Below are 17,346 nucleotides of genomic sequence, written 5' to 3'. Positions count from 1 at the left end.
ACACCTGTAAAAAATTTATCCTCTGTTAGTTTTCGTTAAATTTTACCATCAAATTGTTGAATTAGACGACAAGTGGCAATTGATGGGTCCTAGTTTAGGGATTTTACCCTCCGTTAGTCACATGTGTATTAGTTTAGGATTTTCCGGGGTACTAACGCAATTTAACGGGAACTAACGAAGGGCAAATTTGTTATAGGTGTAACAAGTTAAGACTTTTGATAGTTAAAAATTAGTTTGAGATAAATATGTCACATGTGTACCAACTTAATATTTCTAAAGGTCAAAAAATTAGCTTGGGGTCAATTTATCGCAGGTGTACTAATTTGGAGTTTTTTTTTTGTTAACCCTTACCCTAAATATAAGATTTCACGGGACAAAAAATTTCAAATTTCAAAACCTTAGATTGGTAAATTTGATAAAATATGATAATTTTTCCTTGGGAATATTTTGGGTAAATGGGGCATGAGTGCATTAGTTTGGGAATTTTTGTGACACGCAAACTGATTTGCAAGAAATATTGCATGGGTAAATCAGTTTGACATTTTTTTTTCCCAGTATTAATCCTTTCTATATTAGATCTAGATTGAATACGTCCAAAAATTTGAAGCACTGTGCCTTGTAAAAGCCAAAGTATCATTTTGTGAAAATCACATATAGGTTATAATTTACTTTCAAAATAAGCCAGACATAGTAGATCAACCGTAATTTAAAAGAACATCTGCGAAAATGTCCTCTAAAATGCTTCAAATGATCATCAAAAGTTGAGTGCCATAGCAATTTCGTGCTCCCCAAATGGGGTTGGAAAGATAAGTGGATGATCATCTCATTGGCAAGTCTAAGGTTGGGATTTGAATAGCCATGATAATGGGAAAAGCTATTAGTTGGCATAAGGAAATTCATGGTGCATTCATGGCCGCTGGCGAGGGCTCACAAAATGGCAGGCGGAGGTTGCCGGCCATAAATTAAAAAAAAAAAAAGAAAAAATGATAAAAAATAACTAAAAAAATGAAAGTATTAAAATACTATTAAAAATTGTCCATATCAGCATTAGCCGTGCCATGTCAATGATGGCCAGTTAAATGAACCGAATTGACGTAATTGTAAAAGGTTTAGGACTTAATTGAGGGAAAAAAAAGTTTATGACTGAATTCACACAAGTATAATAGATTTAGGATTTTTTTGGTAATCTTCCCAAAGGATTTTGAATGATGAATTCATGATACATAGAAACATTCATGAGCATGAAATCTTTCAAAAGCAAAAAGGGAATGGAATGTGATCAATTGTTCTCTTTCTATGACTCTATCCTTTGTGCATGAAAATCTGAGGAGGAAAGTCGGAACGGAAGATGCTTTTCTGCTGCACAGAAGGAGTGATAACTCGTCTCTATCGACACCTATGAACCTGATATCTTTTACGAAGCAAACAAAGATTAACATTAAATGTCCAATTAATTAGTAATTGATTGACAAGGAGCAATTGCAAATGCTTTATAGTACTTGTCTTATCCTGTTAATTTTCGACCTCACCCCCTAGTCAATTCAAATTAGTTGGCTTGGTCTTTTCACGACTAACGTGTACAGCAATTTCTTGATTTCTTAATTGCTTAACAGGACAAGCATATTGCATTCACTTAAAATTGTCGTACCCTTAATGAAGTCGGAAATGTAAGGTAGAGATGAACAAATGGTCGTTGTTCTTCCCCTTTTATCTATTCCACACTGGCCCCACATGCTAATAATGCGTTAGTATCAAGTTATTAATGATAAATAAAGCATTTGCATACCTTCCTCGAGTTCTTTTTCAGGTTTTTTTTTAATAACAACTTTGTTGACATCACATTCCACTCTTCAAAATTGACTAAGCCAATGAAAAAGTACCTCAAAATGCCAAACATCCAATGATCACAAAGGGTCAGAAATCACTGAACCATCCCCAACATTTCCATATTTCAATTGCAGCACGCCAAGTTTGAAAAACACAAAAGAAAGTAAACTTAAATTATGAAGACAAACTAGATTAGTTGCTACGTCACATCAGTATAAACGCGTAATTTTACTCAAGAAGTGTATTCGGAGACATCTGAAATGGGATGAACTCTAGTGAAGAACCACACTTAAAAAACATGGATTTGAATGCGCATTGTACCTTACATAGTTCAGTAGAGCTTTATCTAATAAGCATATTGGAGAAAAGAAGGAATAAAACATGAAGTGGGTATTAAAGCTGCAACGGAGTAAATCAATGAAATGATAAACCGTGTGCCCCTCTAGTCAAGGCTAATCTTTAATGGAGATCACATGCGTTCTAAAACGACTGTGAATACCAAAATATTTAATGAAGAGAAAATCGCCATCTTCTTTATAGTAAAAAATAAGAAAAATTACCAAAAAAAAGTCTTAAACCTATTGTACTTATGCTAATTTCAATCCTAAACTTTTTAATTGTGCCAATTGAGTTATAAACCTTTTAACGTTTTGCTCATCTAGTCAAGTGAAACTTGTTGGCCCACTCACGAACAACATATACGTTCAGATTGCGCTCGGCATGAGTGACGGTGTGGTTCATGTGGTCGAGCCATCTGCAGTTGAAGCCAAGTGGGTTGGGGGAGGGGCCTCCTCGCAGGGCAATAGGTCGCTTCCCCCGAATTCATCGAACCATTCAGTTATAGCGGCCAACCATCGGAGACTCCTTCGAGGCGACCCATAGATGAGCAAGTCTTTTGGAAGTGTATTTAGGGACTATCTTATGGAATTATCGGAGAAGCAGTATAATTTGGACGATTCCGAATACAAAATGTTTATCTGGGTGGAGAGCACATGCTGCTGAACGATTCCGAATACAAAATGTTCAATGAAGGAGTCTTCCCAGGCGGGTGTTTATCGATTAATCCAACATTAAAGGTTGATGACTCGGTGCTGTGCAATGCGCATTTCCCTTTCCAATGGGTCGCTCCCGTAAGTCAAGGCAATATCATTGAGACGCGTGCCCCTCTAGTCAAGGCTAATCTTTGATGGAGATCACATGCATTCTTAAACGACTGCGAATACCAAAATGTTTAATGAAGAGAAGATGCCTTCCTGCTGCACAAGAAAATGCAGATAAACAAATGAAAATGTTGGATGGGGAGCACGTGCTTTCTGAACAATTCCGAATACAAGATGTTCAATGAACGAGTCTTCCTAGGCGGGTGTCTACTGATTTGTCCAATATTAAAAGTTATTGACTTGGAGCAATGACTTGCACATCATTCAATACCCAAGTTATACTACCCTCAGGAAGGACTATTGGACTCATAACTTCACCCAATAATTTGAAATTGGAAAATGCTTACTATCATGGACTATATAGTCTCAACCGTAAATTCACACACCATCATTGCGTATTTTGCATAAAACACCAATTGATTGGGAAATCGTGTGGTCAGAAGTAATTGACAGTACAATCGGACTGTTAGACTAGCAGCTTCTTTTGAAATTATTGGGTGGCATTTTTATTATTTGCCAATGCAGAATCTTCAGTATATGGATGTACCACGCGAAGCAAGATTCCTTTTTTGTTAGAGTTTCGATAGGTAAATCTACCAAAGGAATCATCTATTTTGTTATGGCATCTGTTCGTAAGATTCTCTGGACATCACTGATCAACGGTCTAGATGCATTCTTCATCTAAATTCGTGTTGACAATGTTAACTTACGCTCCCGCTAAAATATACCACCGGTTCACTTGTCATAAACAATTCTTGAAATGGTTTAATCGAGAAATCTTGCGAAGAAAAAAAATGCGAACCTCCGTTCAATTAGGTAAAATAATTTAATGTCACCGGTTCGCTCGCAATGATTGAAAAAGGCCCTACCGAAAATGACCCGCAACTTCAGGAAATTGCGGGTAAGCCGGATCCGAATCCGGTAAGATTCACGAGGGGAACTTGATGATCCGACGCGGCCGTGCACGTGTACCCGCAAGGCTCGTCCGCAACTCTGGAGCATTTGGGCATTCTCTTGAACATTTCCATTCGATTTGAAGTTCGCGGGTCGCTGTCGAACTTCGAATTCAATCGCCTACGAGATCCAAAAACATTTCTTTTCTTGTCTTTTCCGCAATTGCTGCATTTGGGCTGGAATCCTGAAGATCGACCATGTGTTATCTCTATGCTATGTGGTGAGTTGCGCTCTCTTTGCCTGTGTGGTCAGACATCACGTTAATGATTGTCTTGGTTGTTCGAGGCGCCGGCTGATGTTTGTCTTGGGCGATTGTTGGGGAAGCAAGTATCACGTCATGCCAAAAGTGAGGACTTAATCTTGCCATGCCAATGACTGCCGAGATGTCGAAAATTTGGAGATAACGCCATTTTACTTGGAGCAGTGCCATTTCCTAGGGAAGCCCAACAATCTTTCTGGGTGGAAAACACATGCTCAGTCAACGATTCCGAATCCAAAACGTTTAATGAACGAGTCTTCCTAGGCGGGTGTCTACTGATTGTCCAATGTTAGAAGTTATTGACTTGGAGTAGTTCCATGCACATCTTCTCTTCCCAACGGAGCTCGCGCGCTAGAGGCGTGCACCTTCCTAATCAGAGGAAATTTCCATTAATTGAGGGCTCGATTGTTGGTTACAAGTTATAAATATCGCTTACATATGGAAATTAACTAAAGTTAAATTGGAAATTTCCATTAATTGACCATGCCTTATTCTAGTTGGAGATGACGGTGAAATGTTGGCGAGACAAATCGAGGTAGATATAAACATGTGTGGAACCATAGTGAGGGATTGTGCAGAACCGGCAGTCCTAGGAAAGCAGGTCGATTGCTGAAGAATTGGAAGACTCAGGCGGGAAAGAAGAGAAAACAACCTTCATTTGCTGGGGAATTGGAAGACCAGACTTTGTGACGCTGCTGCTGATATGAGAGCAAGAAAATTGAACTCGTTGCTAGCTTATCCTATTGAATAAATAGATTGGAGTTGGAAATTAGCACTTTGGCATTATATCAAATATTTGATTAATTAGTCATCATACCACAGAGGAGGCGGCACGGAAGTTCACACGAGAAGGTCCCGGTAGCAGCAGTAGCTTCAATCCTCACCAATCCTTCTGTTATGTTCGAACTTTGAAGTCATTCTCTTCCAATTTTTCTGAGATTTTCAGCACATTCTGTTGTCAACTCAGTGGAGGCAAATGGCATATTGATTGCATTACTAACTAGGAAATAAGGAAAAATGGCGCGAATACCACCTTCTTCATCTTCCGCTTCATTTCCTTCTTCCTTGGTCTTCACCAATGGCTTCTATAGTGAAAAGTGGCTGTTCGGCCAGAAAGTGATAAGACTATAGAATTTCAAGAGCAAAGACTTTTGAACTCCTTTATCTAACACGACCAGAGAGTTGTAAAGACTGATCTCAAAAAGATGGCACAGAGTTTCAGTTTTTATCATTCCTTGGTGAGATTTTGTTGCCTTCTTCTTTCAGCTTTTATCATTCCTTGGTGAGATTTTGTTGCCTTCTCTTGGTTGTGTCCTTCCAGAATTTTGAACAGAATCATCAAATGTAAACCTTGGATTTGGGTCTCAAACTAGATGGCTTTTCCAATTAGCTGTCGTCACATGAGATTTTGAAAGTAAATAACAATTCTTAATAGCAACATATGTACTTGGTACTAGATTCAGGAAAAGAATGTACGATAAATTCAGGTTTTTTATTATATTTCATCCAATGTTACGAACACTAGAAAATTCAACCTTATGAGACTAGCACCTAATCTTCGCCCCAGCACTAGTTAAAAGATGGTCAGAAGAAAATCAGGGCGATGCATGTGTTACACGAGATGGTTGAGAGTAAACTGTGTTACACTCTCCAATCATACCGAAGGGAGATATTGGCGCGGCTGCATTGATCCTTAGTTCTGTCTAGTTTAAGATGTATGAAAGTTTAAACTTAGTTGAAAGTTGGAAGCTTAGACTTTGAGAGCCCATCAATATAAACAAGATTAATTTGACCCGGTACAGATTCCGGTGATGTATGAGTCTCCTCTTCAATGATACTCATGTATCAACAGCAAAATCCTGGGGACATTATTTTGCCACAAAAGCCAGGTGTCTCTGATTAGTTCGCAGTTGGATCGCAATCAACAGAGACTTCATTATCAGCAAAAGAAAAGGAAAACAACAGACTTAGGAGAAGAGAAGTAAGTAATGAGCACCACTAACCTTGTTTGTGTTCAGGAACAGAACTGTTGCCGAAAAGGTGAAATGCCCAAACTACAGAACAGAAAAGATGTACTTTTTGGTTATTTAAATCTGCAATACGGGATTGTTTATTGATAGGAGGCTACTTTTAACCTTACAAATTCAATGCCGTATGCATGAGATCTAAGCTCGTCATATCAGAGACCTATATCACAACATTCCAAGGATATTATCAACCGACAGGAACGATGAGATTGTCATCATGCATCCTACTATAGAGATTTTCAGGTGAAATTCCACAGCTCATACAGGATAAGCACACAAGTTACTCTTTTGTAGTTCGGGAGTGATATCGTTAGAGTGACATCGCATCAAACAACTCTGCATCGGGGTAACATGCAGAAAAATCAGCACGTAAGAATTTGATTAATAGAGGGGTACAACCTAATGAGCATACAAAAAGTAGATTCAATTGCAAAACAAAATAATCGCAGTCATTCAGTTATGTGCTGTTGAGACCAGATCAAGTGCTTCGATCTTCACAGGCAAAAAAGACTGCCTCAGGTCCTCAGGACACTCCAGTAGGGCCGTGAGCCTCTTCAAGGTCGTCACAAAAGCTGGCCCTCAGCTGTTGCTCATGATTCCTCGGCAAAATCCCTCTTCTTCATTTTGATCAGTCTCTGGCATGGAACTTGAATTTCCTCATCCAAGTTAGCCAGACCCAGATCAATCATGTGGTAAAATGATTCCACGACAACAACACGATCAAAGGGATAGCATAATCTTAAGCTTCTCGCCCAGCTTGTTCTACTGAACAGGCAAAAAATTGTCCCAGTTATGCAAATGTCATCGGTACAGCTCTTTGAATCGAAGTCCAAAAGTAAGACCCCATCAGTACATAGACCAGCCAGACCTGTCACAAAAGCAGCACGAGTTTACCTCGCGCGGTAATCTTTCAAAACGACAGTCTAACAATTGGTTATAGAAAGCTTGTCTACAATCACCTACTAAACAGATTAGCCAAGGCTAACTTCCATTTTTTTAATCACCCACCAGAAAAAACGTGAGCCTTGATTTTAACTTTAGCTCAGTTTCTCTTCCTTACAGGGAATTCATGCTCGAATGAACAATAAGAAACTTGACAGGCTTTCCTATCATCACAAAAAACCGAGAGGTGTCTGTTCTAACAGGATATGCACCATTAGTCGAATTTGACACATAAAATAGCTCATAAAAGGAGTTCAAAATGGCCAAGGATTTCTTAAAAGGAAAATACTAGTTTGAGACGCAGAGAAGAAAGGGATCAGGGCGCAGTTTACAATATTGAGTAGCAAAAGATCATCAGCCTCTTGATGAAAAATTCACATCCTGGGTTTATTGAGAGGAATCGCTAGGCTATCCTTGTTTACCTGCATCGATGTTTTCATTCGTTGCCTCACAAGCCGCCAATCTGTCTGCAAAAGCTGCCAATGGAAGGACGGCTAAAAAAACATTGCCAATTATGTATTAGGCAAATCCAAATTAGAGTAGATATCTGGTGTCGAGCAAATAATTCTTAGAAGATCAATCCTCGAGAAAAGTATTTACTCTATTTGCTCATGCTAGTTATTAAAGGATGAAGAATCTTACCAGATGGTGAACGCCTTCTAATGTACGTGGAACCACATTTGGATCTACATCTTCATCTTGGCTGAAGCATCATGTCAGCTTCTACGACCGACTCCCCCTCTCTTGCAATTATGTAAGACTGGAAATTGAGGTAAGTACAGAACCTGTCAAGCAAGCCCTTCTTGTTAAAAGAAGATAGCGCTGAAAAGTAGGTTAATCTCATAAAAAAATGCTAGTTCACTTGCTTACCTCTTTTAATAAATGGTCTCGCCGGCAATTTCATTAAACCACATTCGACAATCAATGACCGTTGTTCCAGGTAATTTCGGTAGCCTTTCCAATGAGTGGCACCCAAAAATGTCCAGATACACTAATTCCAATTTTTCAAGTCCCTGAAGCTGAGTAAGATTCTTGCACTCTCGTACCACTAGAGATCGCAACTTCTCACATCCAGACAAATCTGGCAAAATCTGAATTGATTCGCATCTTGTGACATTAAAGTGTATTAAAGATCTTGATTTCTCAATCCCAGGAATCTCCTTGACAACAGGCGAATACTCCAATGTGAACTTCTCTAAATTTTCAAATTTTGATAGGTTTGGTAGTTTTTCTAGAAATTGGCACCTCCTGATATCTATGCTTCGGCAAGACCAGAGTCTCTCGAGGCTCTCAAAGCCACGTAGATTGCAACAGTCACATATTTCCAAATCTTTCAGTACGAAACATGGTAAGTCAGGTAATCTTTCAATGGACCCACAGTTATAGATAGTAAGAAACTCTAATGACTTCAGCTTATCAAGACCTTCAATTTTGACTAGATTGTTGCAAGAGTTGGCCACTAATTGCTTCAAACACTGTAATTCTGAAAGGATCAGCCTCTTAACGGAAGTGCACTCTTCTATAACTATCATCTCCAAGTACTTGAAGCCGTCAAGCTTAAGTGATGTCAGTTTATGACAGGAATGAAGTTTAAGTACTCTGAGTCTTGAGGGAAGCTCCGGGATGTACTCAAGTAGAGGGTTAAAAACATGGAGTTCTTTTAGGTGGATTAGGCAAGAAAGTTGGGGCAACCTGATACTCGAACAAAAGGCCCTCAGTTTCATTAAGCCAGAAGGAAGCTCTGGCAATGATTGAAGCCCTTGACAGTGCCATACGTCAAGGCTTTGGAGAGAAGAAAGATTATGAATGCTTTCTGGCAGGTCAGATATGGGTGCTTCAGAGATTTCGAGAATTTCGAGCCGAGACAAGTTACCGATTTCACTTGGAATTTCCCCTTTCAGATTATTGCAGCCAATCAGACTCAGAGACCGCAGATTCTTCAACCTTCCAATAGCAATGGGAAGCTTTTCAATTCTAGAATAACTAATGTCCAGATGTTGCAAATTCTATAAATCCCCAATTGAGCTAGGGATTTCTCTCAACAACTGACACTCCCTTAGGTCAAGGTGTTGGAGAGAAGAAAGATTCCCTATTGAGCTAGGGATTTCTATCAATGAATCACAACCACTTAGGTTAAGGTGTTGGAGAGAAGAAAGATTCCTCATTGAGCTAGGGATTTTTATCAATGACCGACAGTTGTAGGCACTCAGTTTTTGAAGATTTTTTAATTTGCCCACTTCTGTTGGTAGCTCCTCGAGATTGTCACAGTTACTCAAGTCCAAGGAAACAAGAATTTTGGCTTTGCCAATAGAAGGGTGGACTTGCTTCAGCAAGGGACAATCCATCAAGATGAGAATCTCCAAATTTTTTGAAGCAGAGAGATCAGGAGTATATCTTAAATTATGGCTGTACGAAAGGTTGAGAATTTTAGCCGCTTTGCTGCCTGTAGAAAGGGGAATAAACTGTCAAAAAAGGAGTTCAATCGGCAAAACAAAACAAAGCAAAGATCACAGAATGTTTTTTTCCTTTCTATCTTACCATGATTGAACTTCATCCTCCCCAATCGTTTGTGAGCCGGTTATTTGACAATTCCAGCACCACTAATTCAGGTAGATGCAAATTGATTGCCGAAGAACACATCTTGGGTCTAATGTAAAACCACCTAAGCCATCTTAACTCAGAAAACTATTGGTTGAAGTCTCCCCTTAAAGTCGTCCAGCACAGTTGAAGAAACCTTGGGCTCGGTAACTCTTTAAACAGTTCACTTGTGAATGCGGAGGGTTTATAGCCACGAGGCCAATGGACGCCATATATCTCTCGCGGATAAATGCGCCTCTGCATATCGAATCAATCAATTGAGTGTTTGAATTTGACTAATAATTTTTATTTTTATTTTTATTTTTATTTTTATTTTTATTTTTGCTATTCTTAATCCTAGACTTACAATTTGTCATCTTTTTACCCCTTTGCCATATGTAAATATTGACAGGTAAATCCACATATATAATTTTCTAATAATCTTTGGAAATATAGACAATACTTTAAATAAAAAGAGCGATGATTCCTGCTTTAAAATATTTAAGACGAAACACCTCAATGTTTTACCTTTTTTTTTTTCGAATTTTGTAGTGCATGCGCTTAGAATTTTATCCAAGGTGAAGTACATGAAACCTTTTAAAACATACAAATATTAAAAAGTGCCCATGGGTCACTTGTTGAGTAGCTAAGGAAGCACTCGATTCTCAATTCTTTAACTATCCTTATGAAGTGTTTAATCATTGCTTTAAAAAATGAAATTTTTTTCTGTAATGTACGTTTAAAAGTGACGTGGTGACATATATATGAACTAATTAACTTCCTTTCATGGTGTTATAGTTAGATTAAGGTCTCTAACATATGGAACAATAGGTTGTCGATGCTGGGCAACATCTTTTGGCAAATTCTGCCATATGAAAGTTTCTGGAGAAATCAACTTATGTGTATTTACCAAAACAGAAAAGTGAAGATTCGTATGTCCGTTTCCTAAAACTGGCATCGTTTCTTTTTGCATCTTATAAGTCAAACTTAACTTTCCTGCTAAAAAGTCTGACAAACAAAAAAAACTTTCTTGCCAAAAGAGACATTTAAATAGTAGAGGTTGATTTGACCAAAAAAAAAAAGTAGAAGAGGATGGTGACAAAATCCCAGACGACTTGATTGACATAAGAACAATATTTATTATTTTTATCTAATCCGTGAATTTGTTAAAACAGGTCATAAAACCATGTTTTAACTCGTATTGATGGGTTGAGTTGTTATATAGATTAATTATATTTAGTAAATGAATTATAAATAGATTTAAACGTTATATGAGTATTAAGTGGGCCATAAATGGATTCACAACACAAAGTTTAAAATTGTGCTGTTAATGTCACAAAATTCCACTTAAAATTTTCATTGGATTAGCATCTTCAGATGGACCACAAGTAAATCAAGCTGCGACTTTTAAGGAACATGTTGGTTTATGTAGATTAGAAGCATGATATGAGTTTGATTCCTTGCACTATTAAGTACAAATAATTCCCCATTTGAACTGTCGAGTCGGACTTAGTTAACCTTGTGTCCCACTTTGCCCCTCCCTCGAGTTATTCAAGATAATGCATTTGTGACACAAAAAAGCAAAATTCGACCTAGAAATGGTATTATTTTTGTAATTGGAGTTTGCTTGATGTCAACACTATGCTATACACATGCTATGTTTGTATTCTGTTAACATTATGCTTATTTTTATGGGAACTTTGTAACTTAACTCTTAAAAATAAGAAGAGAATGATGATAAGAATGGGGAATGATACGTAGTGTTGATGAAGAAAATATAGGATAACCGTTAAAGGTGTGGGATGTGTTGGTTAGGGAAAAGGTACTCTACAAAAGTGAGACTCTACTCTTTTGCCATATTTTCTATTAGTAGGAGAAACCTTATATACAATAGTAAAATTGGAAGGGACCTAAAGTGGGACCAATCTCAATTTTTATAATTATAGTATTATGTTACATTAGATATAGACTAGAATGACACGCGATAAGAAGCATTCGTAATCTAGTATAAAAGGGGTGTCAAGATACAAAATCAGACACGCACAACACGACAAAGTCCATCTTTTACTTTCCTTGTAATTTCATTTCATATCTTTTCATTTCCTTATAATTCGATTTTTAATGGAGTTTACTTTTTCTTGTGCACTCCATCCAAGAGAAGTATGTGCATTTTTGTGGAAGAAAGGAGTGTGTCTTTCGAATGCGGTTTTGTACCTGAATTTTTACTATAATAAAACATTAACAAGTGTCAATTTCTAAAATTATAACCATCTTTCCAAAGAACATGATATGTCCTTCTATATGTGCATAAATACAGAGAATAGGACACTATAATTCTATCTTTGCACTTTATTTATTCATGTTAGTATCACAGGGGCTCACGACTAGTTGATCCATAGTTCACAACACTTGACTCCTTTTTCCTCTCCCAACTTTTGTTAGGACGGGTATTTCCTCCAAAGTTTTTCTTGGTCGAATATTTCCTCCGAATTGAAAGCATCATCTTTTCGACCCAATAAAAAAAAAGCATCATCATGCCTTTTTTTTGCTTTTGGAATGCTATTTATGGCCGAGTGCAATCATAGAAGAGAAGATACAAAAGTGCAGAGATATATAGTAAGCATAAAAAAAAAAAAAAAAAACAACAACAACTAAAATTATCGACTCATCAACATAACTTTGTTTTTTTTGTTGGGTCGAAACATCAACATAACTTGAAAGTGCATTTTTTTTCATTTGTTTGTTGAAATACTACGGATAAACTGAACACAAGTTTATGAACTTTCACGAACACTATGAGATCAAATATAGAATTCTTTCTTTCTTTTTTTGGTTTTCTTCAGTTTTATGGTCTGACTCGTTTGTCATTATCTGTGCCTTTGTATATTAACTACTGCAAAACCTGCGGTGAATATAATTTATCTTGAGTTTGTTTGCAGGAAAAGTCACTAAATCTTGTTGAAATTATCATCTCATGTGATCTTTCACAATTTACATTCGTACATTTTAATTCTACCGAATAATACATCTGAAAAAGATGAACAGATATTTAACAAAATGAATTGTGGAAATAGGATGTAATAATTTTTTTTAATAATTTAAGTAGTCAAGATAATTGGAAATTAGTACCATGAATATTTAATTTTCCAAAGTAAATTAACGTCCCTCACATCTTACGATCATTTAAATTTTTCGCTGAACTAATTAGATCTTTCAAACTTATCTTTGTTAAAACAGATTGGACTTCTTCTTATTTCCATTTTTTAAGCACCAATATGGTGTGCTCTTTTTGCTAATGTTAAGTTTAGCGTCATTAAATCAACAAAAGAGTGTACTCTTTTTAATGGCATGAGCGAACTATTTCAAATTAAATCAAGAATATAAAGCTTTTTCCTTTGCCCAGCTTCTCTTGGTTAACTGCTAAGGTTAATTACCCGCCATTGATCAGTCATGAAACTACTAGGCTTCCCCCAATGGACAATAAAAAATAATGGAATGACATGAACATGACAATCTAATTAACAAAATAAGGAAGTATGGACGTAAAAACAAAGAGAAAGGTATCGATATAATAATAAGCACGACATTTTCTCTAGATTGTCAAGTTTATCTTGCGGCTATCATCCCAAAAATATAAATAATATAAAAAAAATTGGAGAGGAAAGAATTATTTATTAAGAAAAGTGAAGGAATAGACAACGGAAATGAAAAAAACAAAGAAAGGAGATTAATAAAATCCACTCATTGTCAAACATCTATACCTAATCCATGAGATGAACAAGGTCAACGTGATACAACCTTAAAAACATAGTAAGTTTTTCCCAATATATTTCTAAGGAGATTTTTACCATCATGGCTATTAAGACGAAAGAAGAATACATTCGACCGTACTGGAAAGCAAGCACCCGTGATATGTGTGAAATTTTTCTTTAATGTAATTGGCACATATTGTCCATTATTGTTTTATACCAAAAGAATCTTCATTTATTTGATCTATGATGTATATGCTGCATCTTTATTAATTATTGCAGTCTTTCAGATTACCAATATTTTCAACTAGATATAAAATTACATGCTTTTGGCGAATAAATTTTTTTACTGTAGAATCGTCATTAAAGAATCTTAAATTAATTGTGAATTAAATCGGTGATATTATTCATATCAGTGAATTTGAATTAAATAATTCAACCTTTTCATCCTGAGGTACTTATAATCCAATTACTGTCCCAATTGATTATAAATATATTTTTTCCCTAAAAAGTAGCAGTATCTGTTCATACTAGATTAAAGATTAAAACAGATGAGATTAAATATATGACTTTATGAGAGACAGGGAAAGAAAAAAGGAGGCCCATATGTTACCTCATTTTGCATTCTCTCGCTGAAGGCTTGTTGGTCGGCAAATAGTTTTAGATATCTCTTAGCTCTCGGTTGTCCTTGGCAAAAAATGCTCCTTCCAAGATCTCTTAATTGATCATGCATCCTAAACTCACCATGATCTCCAATTTTTACTAAGCACCTTAGCTTCAACTCTTCAATTCCTTGATTTGGATAAAACTCACAGTCCTCCCACATGTAAATGGCGAATTTGCTGTTTTCGTTAATAAAGAAGCAAGCAATATAGAGAAAAATCTCCTTATGTCCAGGTTCCAATGCATCAAAACTTATCATCAATATCTTTTGGACATCTCGATGCGGTTCACTTCTCAATTTCTTTAGCGTATCTTGCCATACTTTCTCATCTGTTTTTCCATATAAGTATGAACCTATGACCTTGATAGCTAGGGGAAGCCCACCCATGGTAGATAAGATGTTGCGAGAGAAACCTTCAAATTGCCTTGAATAATGGCCCATGCGAAATGCATGTCTATTAAACAAAAGCAAAGAATGCTCCTCATCTAATTCGTTCAATTCATACTTGTAGTCTACCTGGAATTCAGACTGATCAAGAACAGCCTCATACCTAGTTGTAATAATGATGATACTTCCTATCATAAACCAATCGCATTCTCTAGCCAAAGCATTTAGTTGATCTTGGTTATCAACATCATCTAGAAGAATGAGAACTTTTTTTCCTTTAAATCTAGACTTGATCAAACTAATTCCGTCATCAACTTTACAAACTTGATGTTCAGTTGGTTGTATTTCCTTAATTAGTAGATTCTGTATATGAGGAATACCGTTGCCATGAGCCGCTTCTCGTATATCTGGAAGGAAGCTCCGATACACGAAGTCATTCGACAACTCATTGTAGATGACCTTGGCAAGAGTCGTTTTTCCGATCCCGTCCATGCCATATATTCCAATCATCCGAGCATGACTAGCTGGAGTGACTACCCAATTCCTAATTTTGTTCACATGATCGTCAACTCCAACTAAGTACTTAGGAACATCAAGCTGAAAATCATGTCTCAACTTGCTCAGAATAGTTTTGACAACTTCTTCCACTAGTTCTCCTTCACGCCTGTCAAACAACAAAACTCATTATAACTTCGTGCATGACTAGCAGGAGTTTCTCCTTCTTTTTTCTGCCAATAGATACTAGATAGATCTCGTTGAAATAATAAAAAGTGGTGCACCTAGCAAATTAAGAATCTTTAGCAGTAAAATGTTTGTTGTAAGGCTTATGGTCGCTGCTAGTTGAAGGATAGGAGGGAGGTTGACTGTTTTGGTTAGAAAAAGTTTAGGAGGAGGAGAGGTTACCCCCTCCAAGCCCAGCGTATCCCACTGGCCTAAATGGAGAACTTGTAACTAACTTATTGATCGCCTACCAAATGGGGGTTACTGGCAGTTGCGGGTATTGAACCCAGTCATAGTCAATGTGCAGTGTCCCATTCTTATCGACTGAGCCAACCCCTCTTGACGATAGGAGGTCGATTTATCCGGCAGTGATCAAGCTTTGGAAGACTGAGTATGGGATCCTAAAGTTTTAGTTGTTGGTGGTGTAGTTTTCAGGGAAAATCCTGCGGAGTACTAGAGTTTGTAGTCTTTGGGCCATTATGGTCCGTTATTCATCGGGACATTTTGGGATGTTTTGTGAGCTTGTAGCGGATGTAGTTCATCCATATCACATCGGTTTTGCTGAATAAGAAAACTTACGAAAGAAAAAATAAAGTGTAGGTGGAGGAGGAAGTACCCATTAGCAAATTTCTCAGATTCCCATCCATTTAAGTAACTCACTTCTGCAAGGGCTTGTTTCCCTTCCTGGATATCCTTCTTATCAAAACGCTTCTCACGAAAATGGAAGGCCTCCCCAAAATTTCCTTTTAGAAACCGCACATCCGATGGGTCCACTTTGTAAAAAATGGGCAACACCATGTGCGACATGCTCTTCTTGCAGTCCATCATACAAACTAGCTCACGGAGACACCACTTGCTCGAAGCATAATTTTCGGAGATGATCGGAATCAAAATCTTAGACCGAGTGATAGCCTCGAGAATCTCCGAATTAAAATCCTCGCCAATTTTGAGGCTGTTGTCGTCCCTGAACACTGAAATCGGTACGGTCCCTGCATTGACCAAACTGCGGTAGAGATAATCGGTGAATCCTTTTCGGGTATCTGAGCCTCTAAAGCTCAAGAACACGTCGTATTGATCGCTATCTCCTCCCGTGAGTATCGGAGGGAAGGACGAAGGAGCGGATGGTCCCTCAGTGCTCTCTTTCTCTGCACTCTTTTCCTTTTTCTCCCTCAGTGCTCTCTTTCTCTGCGCTCTTTTGCTCATAATTTGCCCTTTCTCCATGGAAATCTGATAGGCAAAAACGAAGAGAGGATGCTGCTGCACAAAAAGAAGTAGTCAAGCAAATGAAAAGGTTGGATGGAGAGCACGTGCTTTTTCGGACAAGAAGAAAATGGCTATTCTTCGTCTCAAGATGCGTGCCCTATTAGTCAAGGCTAATCTTCGGTAGAGAGTACATGCATTCTGAACGTTTATGGATACCAAAATGTTTAATGGAGAGAAGATGCCTGCCTGATGTTGCAGATAAACAAGTGAAAAGGCTGAGCACATGCTTTCTGAACGATTCCCAATACACAATGTTTAGTGAACGAGTCTTCCTAGCAGGTGTCTCTTTATTAATCCAATATTAAAAGTTATCGATTTGAAGCAGTGTAATGCACATCTTCTCTTTGCCATGACCTCGTCCTCTAGATGCGTGCGCTTTCCTAATCGATGTGATTACAATCAATCGTGTGCTTGATTGGTTGGTTAAACGTTACGTATATCGCTCACTTATAAAATTAACCAAAGTTAAAATGGTGATGCCTATATTTTGTGAGACGTTCTTAAGTGTACATGTTTCCTAATACATCCCAACCCTTAAAAGAAAAATCATTATTAATGGTCCAAGGCCGTACATATTGATAGATATGTGGGTTTCACATCAGGCCCACTAATAATATAGATTCAGATACATTGAGCTCACATGGACTCAGGTCCCCTAAGGAATTTTCCATATTTGCTCCATACATGCCTTTGATCAGTGGTTCAATCTAAGCATCTATCTGAAAGCACATTCATATGCGTTTATCTCTGGCTTCATCAAGCGTGATTACTGATATTCATAAAATCTAATATCTGTAACAACTAAAAAGGAAACACA

The 17,346-nt window shown here is 37.4% G+C and overlaps 1 protein-coding gene and 1 long non-coding RNA gene across 2 annotated transcripts; both read right to left on the bottom strand.

Annotated features, from left to right (window-relative positions):
• Window positions 1-6,824: 6,824 nt before the first annotated feature.
• LOC115732757 lies at window positions 6,825-11,161 on the bottom strand. Its single transcript, XR_007198713.1, has 3 exons — window positions 11,152-11,161; window positions 7,812-7,971; window positions 6,825-6,860 (listed from the first exon to the last, which is right to left on the bottom strand). It is a non-coding gene; the product is annotated as an uncharacterized LOC115732757 (long non-coding RNA).
• Window positions 11,162-13,999: 2,838 nt separating this feature from the next.
• LOC115751697 (disease resistance protein RUN1-like) lies at window positions 14,000-16,487 on the bottom strand. Its single transcript, XM_048280702.1, has 3 exons — window positions 15,883-16,487; window positions 14,240-15,210; window positions 14,000-14,016 (listed from the first exon to the last, which is right to left on the bottom strand). Exons 1-3 carry the CDS (start codon window positions 16,485-16,487, stop codon window positions 14,000-14,002), a joined length of 1,593 nt encoding a protein of 530 aa, XP_048136659.1.
• Window positions 16,488-17,346: the final 859 nt, after the last annotated feature.

This window comes from Rhodamnia argentea, chromosome 6 (assembly GCF_020921035.1).
Source record: "Rhodamnia argentea isolate NSW1041297 chromosome 6, ASM2092103v1, whole genome shotgun sequence".
NCBI classification, from domain to species: domain Eukaryota; kingdom Viridiplantae; phylum Streptophyta; class Magnoliopsida; order Myrtales; family Myrtaceae; genus Rhodamnia; species Rhodamnia argentea.
Note: the sequence above shows the minus strand (reverse complement) of the source record. Positions and strands in the feature narration are given on the sequence as shown.